The sequence below is a fragment of the Vulpes lagopus genome, chromosome 1 (genome assembly GCF_018345385.1).
Source record: "Vulpes lagopus strain Blue_001 chromosome 1, ASM1834538v1, whole genome shotgun sequence".
Classification (NCBI taxonomy): Eukaryota; Metazoa; Chordata; class Mammalia; order Carnivora; family Canidae; genus Vulpes; species Vulpes lagopus.
This window is the reverse complement of record NC_054824.1, coordinates 179527422-179537489: the sequence shown is the minus strand read 5'-3', so window position 1 is coordinate 179537489 and position 10068 is coordinate 179527422. Positions and strand designations below refer to the sequence as shown.

The 10068-nt window shown below is 55.2% G+C and overlaps 1 protein-coding gene across 1 annotated transcript; it reads right to left on the bottom strand.

Moving 5' to 3' along the window:
- Window positions 1-1939: 1939 nt before the first annotated feature.
- On the bottom strand, window positions 1940-4570 carry LOC121487917. The gene is made up of 5 exons (XM_041750042.1): window positions 4559-4570; window positions 3849-4159; window positions 3158-3206; window positions 2460-2596; window positions 1940-2163 (listed from the first exon to the last, which is right to left on the bottom strand). The coding sequence occupies exons 1-5, from the start codon at window positions 4568-4570 to the stop codon at window positions 1995-1997; spliced, it is 678 nt and encodes a 225-aa protein (XP_041605976.1). The 3' UTR covers window positions 1940-1994.
- Window positions 4571-10068: the final 5498 nt, after the last annotated feature.

Below are 10068 nucleotides of genomic sequence, written 5' to 3'. Positions count from 1 at the left end.
CCCTGAGCCGCCATGATGACGCACATATATGCGCACGAAGGTCAAGGACTTGAGGCCCACAATTTCGCCCAAGGAGGAATTGGAGAATGTGAAAGGGGAGAAGTTTGATGTGGGACAATACGGAGAGGGGAGGCTGAAGCAGGCTGCCCCAGAGCTGGCCTTCATTCAGCTCAAGGCTGGGACGTGGACCTGCCATCTTCACGTGACAGCTGCAGAGGACACCTGAGATGCCACATCCCCATGATGGGCACGCACTCCCGGGGCCCCGGACCGCCAGTGTTCACTACAGACCGCCAGGCCCACCCTACCTGAGATGGGACTCACCCTCTATCCAAGGCAATAGGCCACGATGAGAAATCCCAGAAGGTTTCCCGGCCCTGAGAAGGTGCCTCTTGTTTGGGACGAGCGAGAGAAGCTTGAAAAGTGGCTCTGTTTGCCAAGCGCATAATAATAATAACACAAGCAGCTGCATTTTCTGTTCGGTTTCTAAAATTCAAGAGTCCACAGAGGCCCGTTGGGGTGTCTGGTGTCACCCCCACCCGATGCCCAGAAGTGGTCTTCTCTGCCAAGCCCTTCCTGAAAGTGACCCCAGCCCAAAGGTCGGTTCCAAGCCCTGACAAGCTGTTTTTGCTGCTTTCATGTTGACAGAACGTCCTGGCCACTCGGCTGAGCGCTCCATCTCCCAGCTCCCGACACACTGAGTCATCATCCAAAGAGGAAAAAAACAACAAAGCAGTCGTCACCAGGGTCCCCACTGCCGTCGGCTGACGACTCACGGGCTGTCGTCACTCTCTGCTCTGCAGCCCCGGAATTGGTGACGAGGGGCTTCAGGGTGCCCAACTCCCCTCCCACGGGATGCAAGGGCGTCAGGAAGTAGGCAGCCACCACCGCCGTTCAGAAAGAAGGGAAACTACCCTGGCATCGCAAGGCTCCCAGGAAGGACCACTGGTTAACCCTCACTCTGCCACCACCTGCCCTGTCCTCACAGCCCCACTCCCACGGCCTTTTCCCGATGCTGACGTCACAGGGGTCTTACTCCAGGTGGGGGAAAGGCATCATCTCGTAGGCTTCAGGTGCCTACTGCCTGGTTACCTCCGCCCCTGCCTCTGCTTCTGATACCACTGAAGGCATGTAAGCTCCCTTCCCCCCCATTCCTTCTCCAGCCACCTCTTACGTTCCCGTCTTAAGCCCCCGATAAAACAGCTGGGCACGGGGAGAGGAGGTGTAACACTTTCTGCTGGGATCCTACTTGCTTGGCAATGTATTAGGCATCTCTGTGCAGACTGTAGTGGCTCCATGTCACTGACCGAGGTCACTAAGCCTTAGAGAAACCACCCAGCAAGACGAGGCAGGGTCAGGATGCAGACCTAGGGCTGTCCAAGTGCAATGGCGCTGCTCCCTCCCTTGTAGGATCCCCACCGATCCTGGGTTCTGGAGCTCATTCTGCTCTGAAGGTGCTACAACCATCGCACCCCCACCTCCTCTTCTAGGAGGAAGGTAACCAGGATAACTGAGCTTTGGTAATCCACCAAGTTCAGCTACAGAAAACAAACCAACCGAAAAAAAAAAAAAAGCCATCATCTTGGGTGAACCTGACTGCAAAGGAAGAGGAGAAAATGAAGGAGGTAGCAGAGAGGGTAGCATGGACCTCGGGCGCTGGAAGGTCAGCCACCCAACGTCCCATATAGCATAAGGGATGTACAAAATTCCTTAAATAGGCCCGTTTTGGGGGATCTACCTTGCAAGAGGCATTTTGTAGACACTGACAACTGACAGGCAAAAGAAAAAAAAAATTGCAAAGCCTTTGGGAGGATGGGGGTTCTGATCATGAGCAGAACACTTACCGGCCATGGGCCTCTCCTCGCAGGGTTGTGGTAACAAGCAACAAATGAAATAAGCCCCGTGCAAGGGCCTGACGTAGTACCTGGCAAACAGAAGGCACCAAATAGTAAGTGTTTTCCTTCCTCGTCGCCCGGCCTCTTGGAGCTCACCGTCTAATAGGTGACATAAGACTTACACTCTGAGGGCCACGGAGACGACGACGTAAGCACACGAGAAGGACACAGCGTGTGACGGCCTGGCCGGAGGGAGCAAGGAGGGGCCCTTGCGAGGATTGCTTCTTGGTGAAAGGGGTTCCAGAAAGGTCCACGGAGGGCGGCCGGGCTGCCGCAGGTGGGTGCGGTAGGGCCCAACAGTCACGGGGGACACCAGTGGTGAAAACCAGAAGGCGCCGGAAAAGCAAGAAGAAGTTAAGTTGCCTGGTTTTGTGGGAATCAGGGGGTCAAGACCCGCGAGGAGAGCGAGGGCTGGCTGCAGACAGCCGTCGGCACCGTGCTACAGAGGAGGGAGTTTTACTCTGGAAACGATGAGAAACCATTTTAAAGCTCTTGAGCAAGAGAAGACAAGATGGCTGCGGCACGCAGAAGGGCCCGGCGAGGGACGGCAGCAGGGAGCCTCACCCGAGGGCGACAGCTGGGACCGGGGTGCCGGCAGGGGCATGGCGAGGAGCAGAGGAGGCGAGCAATGAGGAGGGAGGGCCGTCGGGCAAATCCTCAAAGCTGCCTTGGCCCCACAGAGACGCTGCCGGAGACAGAGCCTAAGGGGGGGGGGTGCACACAGCACAGGTCCACACGTCTGGGATGAGCAGCCGAGCGTCCATCTCCACTACACCCCCCGCCCCCCCAAAAACCCCTCAGCTTCTCCTCTGGGTTGCCTTACGCCTCACGCCGACCAGGGCTCGGGAGACCCAGGCCTTCTGTTGGCAACGCCCACCCTCTGGCCAAGCCCAGACCCCGGGGGGTGGACCCCCCACCCAAGGCCGAGTCCGAGGGTGGGACTGGGCGGTCCTGCCCCTGGGGCCACCCTCCTGCGGCAGCCACCACTGCGCCCGCCTCTGCTGCGCGTTTGCCCCCCCTCCCCTCCTCCGTCACAGCCCCCGCCCCCCGCCCACTCTGCGGAACTGGCACAGCAGGACCAGAAAAACCAACGCCACCATGTCGGAGACCAGCAGAAATGCCTTCAAAATGGCAGCCTTAGGGTAAAAGGAGTCCAGGAGTATTACCAACCCACCCAAGGAAAGAGGAGCCAGTGGCAGGGGGAAGGAGCTGTCAACCACCTCCCAGCTGGGCCCCCCCACCCCACCCTTCCTCACTCTTACGATTGTCACGTCTTTCCCATCAGAAACTTCCTCGCAGAACGCAGAGAGCCTAAGAGGAGAAGAAGGGCATCGCCCCCATGCCCCGACAGGTCCTGGGGCCACGGGTGACGCAGGGCATCCCGAAGGACACTCTGCGTTCCGTAGCCCAAGGGGGGGTCGGCAGCCCACTTCTGTCTTCAGACCGAGCTCCTGGACCCGAGCTGACCCTCCGAGGGAGTCAAGTCTCCCACTGCTCCCAACCAGACCCTCCCCAGCTCCATGGGCCCCGGGGAGCCCAGAGGCAGGGTTGCAAAGAAGGGCCGAGAAGGCACAGCCGTGCCTCCGTTATGTAATAAGAAGGGCGGTGCTGTCCTAGGCCGGCGACCCAGGGCGCACTGCGTTCCCGGATGCGCAGTCACGGGCGGGGGCCACTGCACAGGGCGCAGGGCTCGGAAACCCCCTCCCCATAAACCTGCCACCTGCCACAAGGACCCGATGGGGAGCCAGCACCCTCATTTTTCCAAGTCTCCCTCCCCCAGCCACAGGCGAACAGCCTGCTGCCCTAGTTTTGCTCTCACTCTCCTCACTCCCCAGAACGACAAACCTTTCTAACCTGGGACCTCCACGCCTCTCGTGGCCCAGTGGCTTCCCCAGAAATCCCACCAAATACGCAGTTTCCGAGCAACGTCCTGGGGTTGGTTCCCGTCCTCACCTTTCCAAGCACCAGGGAGCAGCAGCTTCCAGAAGGCAGGTCCTTCCCACACTGGGCTCAGCTCTGGACAGCCCCGTCAATGCAAATGTCTCGTCCCCGGGGAGCAGCCCAGAGGCAGCAGGAAGCCCATGGTGGTGGCAGTGGCGGCAGCAGCAGCTCTGTCCTACCTTGCCCGAGCGTTTCCAGGGGAGCCAAGAATTACTGTGCCGCAACACTGAGGTGTGGCAGACTGAAAATCCCCTTTTCCGACACCAGACCAAAGGACAAACCTCTCCTTCCAGTTTGGTGGACCCTCTGCGCACCCATCTCTCCTACCCCCCCCCTTCAAAAAAAAAAAAAAAGAAAAAAGAAAAAAAGAAAAAGAGAGAGAGAAAGAAAAAAAGTTTGGGGCACCCTGAGCTCCTCTCCCTCAGAGTGCATGAAATAAGAAAGGCTTAGGAAGAGGCTTCGACTGGTCAGCCAAAGGCAGGCAGACACAGGAGCATACGCACACCCCTAAACAGATTTTAGAAAGCTGCTGGGCTGCTCCCCCCTCCCCTTGAAGCAAGTGAAATGCAAATTCAGATTTGATACCCTGCCCTCAACCAATCAAAAAAAGGTTTTCACCTGCCACTGGCCCGCCCACCAATGGGAAGGAGCGGCTGGAGGGAGAGCCCTCCCCTGGCCAATGGAAGGCCAGCTCAGTCACTTAGTTAATGATGCAGCAGTACAAGGAAGGCCATCATCACATGTGAACTGGAAGGGTGCCAACATGGAGACACAGAGAGCGCAAGGTAAACAACTTTCCAACGCCAAAAGGATGACATTTAATCTCTAAATGCTAGCTTCCCTTCTCAGCTCCTCCTTAACCCCTCTCAGCTGGCCCTACAGATGCCGGGAGCCTCACTACCTGTCCCCCTGGAGCTCCTAACAAGATGCAACAGTGACTGCGTCACCATTCCCCACTTTTCCCAACTACGCAGTGACAAACCTCCCAGCTTCACCCCACTCCTCCCAGCCCACGCCCCGTCCTGCCCACCTGCTCCTCACCAGCCCCAGGTGCCCCGGGGCCCAACGTTGCAGTGAGGCAACCCCTGGAAAACTGTGCCTTTCACCTTCCTCCCAGCACCTCTCCTCCTCCTCCTCACTCCCTACCTTCCACCGAAGGGTCGCATGGACGGACAGACAGACGCTGACACCCAAACAGCCTGGAAAACCAGTCTGTCTGTCTGTCTGTCCAACAGAAGGAAATGGGGGCAAAGGCTGGGAGGTCAGGTGGGACGCCAGGGACAGCTTGCTCCTCTCTCCTCTACCCCGGTCAGGCTTGAGCAGCTGACACTAAGAGAAAAGAAATTAAAGTGGAGGAAAAAAAAAAAAAAAAACCCTCTCTCAGAGAAAAAAATAGCAAAAAGCGAGAAAGAAGGTGAGAAAGACAGAGCACCCACATACGCAGAGACATCGCCCCCGATCCCAGCAGATACGTACGTGGGGGAAGAAGGGGGTTACGCCATCAAGTCCTGAAGCCCGTCGGACCACCCATCGTCGCCTGCGCAGACCCAAATCTCGGTCTGGCCGTAGGGTGCCGCAGTCCCGAATGTTCCAGAAATTGGTCCCGTTAAACCTTCCACCATCGCCCCGCAACCTCTTGCTCCCACCCCTGCCCCCCACCACCACCCACCTCCCCCCCGCGGGAACCGCCCGTGCCACCTTGCGTGTCATCTCCTTAGCCCGGGCTACCCAGAGGCCTCCAGCCCCCGACAGATTTCTGAACGCTTGGCAAGTGAGCTAGCAGAACCTGGTGCCCGGTGTTGCTATGACTTGTTTCTTGATTTCTCTCTCTCTCTCTGCTGCAGCACGGCTGTTGCTAGCAGACCTATCGACGGAGCGCTCTCTCTCTCCTCTCTCTCTCTCTCTCTCTCTCTCTCTCTCTCTGAGCTCTGTGACGCAGATCTAAATTCTCCAGTCTGCTCCTTGTGTTGCAAGAGCAGAACTGCAGCTTTTCCCCTGGAGAGCCGGAGGGCAGTGCCAAGGCTGGTCAAACAAGGCAAAAAAAAAAAAAAAAAAAAAGTTGGGCCTACACTCCACTTCCCTGACCACACTTTTCAGCCCTTTTTTTTTTTCTTTTTTCTTTCTTTCTTTTTTTTTTTTTTTTTTTTTTACCCCATACACCTCACTGCTCTGGGGCAGAGAGGGCCTGGTCCCTGCAGGCTCACGCCTTCCCCGAGGGCTTCCCAACCACCAGACTAGCTTAACTCTTTGAGTGACAGCGCCCGGAACCCAGACAGGGCTGTCCCACACACTGAACGTTGCCTCATCTTTTCTTGAACCATACGAGCTTCTCCCAGACACGAGAATAAAATGGCCCTCACCCTGAGACCACCGTCCTGTTAACTCTTTCTGCCACGGACACGTCCAGAATGATGACCCGCAGCTGACTTTTGTTGTTTTCTGCTTTTTTGGCCACAAACCAGGACCTTTTTCTTCCTGGAATTTCCAAAAGTGTGATTAAAACATTGCCTGCTTACCCCACGAACGCTATCCTTTCATCGGGGCAAGAACTGGAGAAACCGCAATGAACTGCAGCCTGAAGAATCCAGAGTAAAACCCATCTGGACCTTGATTCTTTCCGGGCTCAGAATTTTAGGGCCTCGGTGGAAATGTCCGATCACTTCTCAAAAGGCACTTAGGCCACTCAGTCCCAGAGATTCAGGTTGCTGAGTCATTTGTTCCCAAGAAGATCCTCTGACAACATGAAAAGCAGCAAAACAGAGCAGCGGCCAAGCCTGGACCTGGAGTGGCCAACGGCTGGGTTCTTCTCCCCGGGGTGAGCAGCCTGGTGAGATGAGCACCGGCCAGCTCCCCCACTGCCACCGTGATGGTGGTTCGAGGCCTGCCCACACCTGGAAACTCTCACGGGGACGGGGCTTTCCCACTGGCGCTCTGAAGCCCGCCTGGGGTTGTTTTTGGATACTGACAGGCCTCCACGGCAGCTAAGCATGTAAGCTCCCAAGGTCTTCCTGCCCCCAGACCCAGAAATGTCTCCACAACAGCTCAGAGGCCACTCGCTAGACCCCGTAGACCCAGAAAGACCCAGGAACACCACTATGTCCAAAGAATGCAGATCCACATAGGTTTCTGACTCCCAGTTGCTCCATCTGAGCCTAGGCAGGACCAGGAGTGAGCGATATGCTCGGGTCCTGGGAGGGCTGACTCAAGGTATATCACATCAAGAACCTTGCGACTTCTGGGAGGAGGACCTGAGAAGGAGAGGCCAGGCAGCCACCTCATTCTCCACCCCGCTTCCCAAGCAGCCTTCTTCGGGCAACTACCCAGGGCCAACGTTTCACCCAGCAGAAAGAAGACCACTTGGAAGACGACCATGGCACTCCACGGGTTTAAAAGAAGCCCAGGGCATCTGTGCCAGGCTCCCAGCAGGGGGGAAAGTGCTTCAAATTCACACCTTCTGGGCTCCGGGGTAGTGCATGCCAATAAAGAAGTCACCTACTGGTCTGATGACCAAAGGAATGTGGCCTTGATGGCACTAAAGCAAGTCCCTCGGAATGGTCCTCTGTCTACTTAAATACCATTTGCCGTCGTTTCCTTTTCCATGGAAGAAAAACATGCCTAAGTTCATGTCAGGACATTCCTGATTTATCCAAGAGCCCAGGATCAAATAAACAAAGGGCTCTGAGCCCTGCCAGGGAGCCTCCTGCCTCAGGAGGGAGAACCAGAGGGAAGCAGGGCTCAGCAGAGTTGGCCCATCACCCCATGAACTTGGTGAATGACGTGGCTGCTCACTGCCATGGCGATGGAGATGTCACGGGTGGGTGGAAGTGAGAGAGAAGAGGCAAATAAGTCATGAGAGACGAGCAAGGAGCAAGCAAGGGTCAGAGGAGGGCCACACACAGCCACGGAATTTACCGAGGGAGCTCCGACTGTGGTCTCCAACCACGCGGCACAAGCGAGCGCGCGTCCGTGCAGAGGAAGGTCTCCACTTCGGGGACTCAGCAGAGCCCAGCTCTGACTTGTACGGCATCATGACAACACTGTGTCCAGGGAGGTTTTGTTTCGTTTCGCTTTTCTTCTAAGTCTTTGCCTGTTCTTCCCACGACCGTGTTACTCTTCTTATGATCTTACTAGGGTTGAAACAGTCATTTCAGGCACCCCTGTCCCCGGGCTCTAGGTGTTCCCTCTATTACCCTGGTTCTGCGTGGTGCCTACAACAGAAAAACCCCAAATGGGATGACCAGGAAGCAGAAATGCGTTCAGTTCTAAAAACATGGGAGGATGTTTACTTAGCAAGCACGCTCGAGTCTACAAGGAAGTTTTACAGGGTGCTGCATGCAGTGTTTGATTTCAGGGGGTAAAGATAACTGCTGCGCGAGGAGAGGGTGCTGGCTCCTTCCGTCCACCATCCACCCCGTGAAGCCCGGGGAGGCTGGGCCACGGCGAACTTGAAAAGGCAGGGCCTCGCCTCGAGCCCAGCAGGTCTCCAGCTCCCCTCGGCTTCTCCGCAGCGACAGGCCCGGGAAGCTACGCACACGCTACACGCGAGCTCTCTGTGGCCTCTGACTGATCTGGGTCAAAACTACGAAATGCCAACAACAGAGAATTATTTTCTTTACAGGGAATGAACTGAACTTTTACCCAGGCCTCGTCCAGGGTTTTGGAATGCAATCACTCTGTAACTGCCCCAAACGCCAGTATGGTGGGCATCCGCCAGGAACGCAGGCTCAGCGTAGGCCTCTGTCCTCCCCTCTCCTCATTCGGGCCTACTCTGCGGGAACCGGATCTTTAATCAGGAAAGAAATCATTTTTCTCAAGACAGGGTAGCCGTGCAGGGAGGGGGCTGATCTCAAACTCCACGCAAGTGTCTAGGGCTAGAGTAGGTGATATAGATAAACGGACAGGTGGGCCACCGTGAGACAGGGTTTGGGCTCACTACCTGGGAAGCAGCAGACAACAGGCACCCAGTGGCCCCACAAGGTGAATCATTGATTAGGTACCTTCAAGGTGCGAAGCCAACATACGGTACAGGAGAAGACGCAGGCCATCGCCTGAAGACCTACGCATGCTAGCTGAGGACCCTTACCAGCATTCCCAAACTGGAATTTGGAAAACCTGCTCTTTAAAAGCTGGAATTCATTTTCCTACTGAAATAACATTAAACATACTCGTTTACGTTCCCTGGCTAGCCCACGTTACCCACCTCAGGAAGTCACAAACCCCAATGCCTTTGGGGGTGGAGGCAGGTTATAAAGGAGTGAAGTCGGCTGGGGAGAGAGTGTGCCAAGTGGAAGGAGGACACCCAGTCCTCACCGGCAGCCCTCCCCAGCCCTGCCTGCTTGGGGCCTTCTGCGAACGGAGGCCATCGAGAGCCCGCATCGTTGGGCTTTTCAGGTGAAGGCGGAAATACAGACTGAAATTAAACGTTCAATTTTTAAACACTGTCAAAAACTTTTAAGAGTCAAAACATACCTGCAGAGCTTCTCATCTGTTTTCTTTGTGATAATGTATCCAAAATATGAAACGTCTGCTATGAAAAAAGAAAAAAAAAAAACGGAGCAAGCACTGCCAGAGCGAGGATTTTAAGAAAATAAAGGAACGAAGAATGTGACTGCAGAGAACAACTTTACCTCACAGATGCTGCTACTGGAGGAAATGGATACAGAGAAAAGTGAGAGAAATCTCACCCATCAGGTCAATGGTTGTCAACTAGCCCCATGTGGACGGCTATCAGTGGAGGAGGGGTGCTTTAGAATTATTTTTAAATATATATGATACCATTAAAGTGCTCATATTTAGCAGGGGAGAAGCAGAGGAAGAGGGAGAGAATCTTAAGCAGGCTCTGCGCTGGCCGGGGCTCAATCTCACAACCCTATGATCAAGAACTGAGCAAAAACCAAGAGTTGGATGCTTAACCAACTGAGCCAGCCAGGTGCCGGTAAAGCACTAGTATTTGTGCCTCATCCTGCACCAGAAAGACAAGAGAATTATTCCAATTTACTGGCCCCCTCTCCCAGTTAGGAGCTGCTACTCTGCACACTGTCAAAGAGTCTGCTCATGGCTTTGTTGGTAAAATTAGAAGGGATACTCCAGCTCCCCACCAAGGCACAGAGCCCTCCAAGAATAACACTATGACCAAAGCATTGTCCAGCCTCACCCAGGCTCAGTAACTCCCATCCCACCTTTGGAGGACTCAGATGATGAAATAAAGCTAGGATGAAATCTCTCTCCAGGT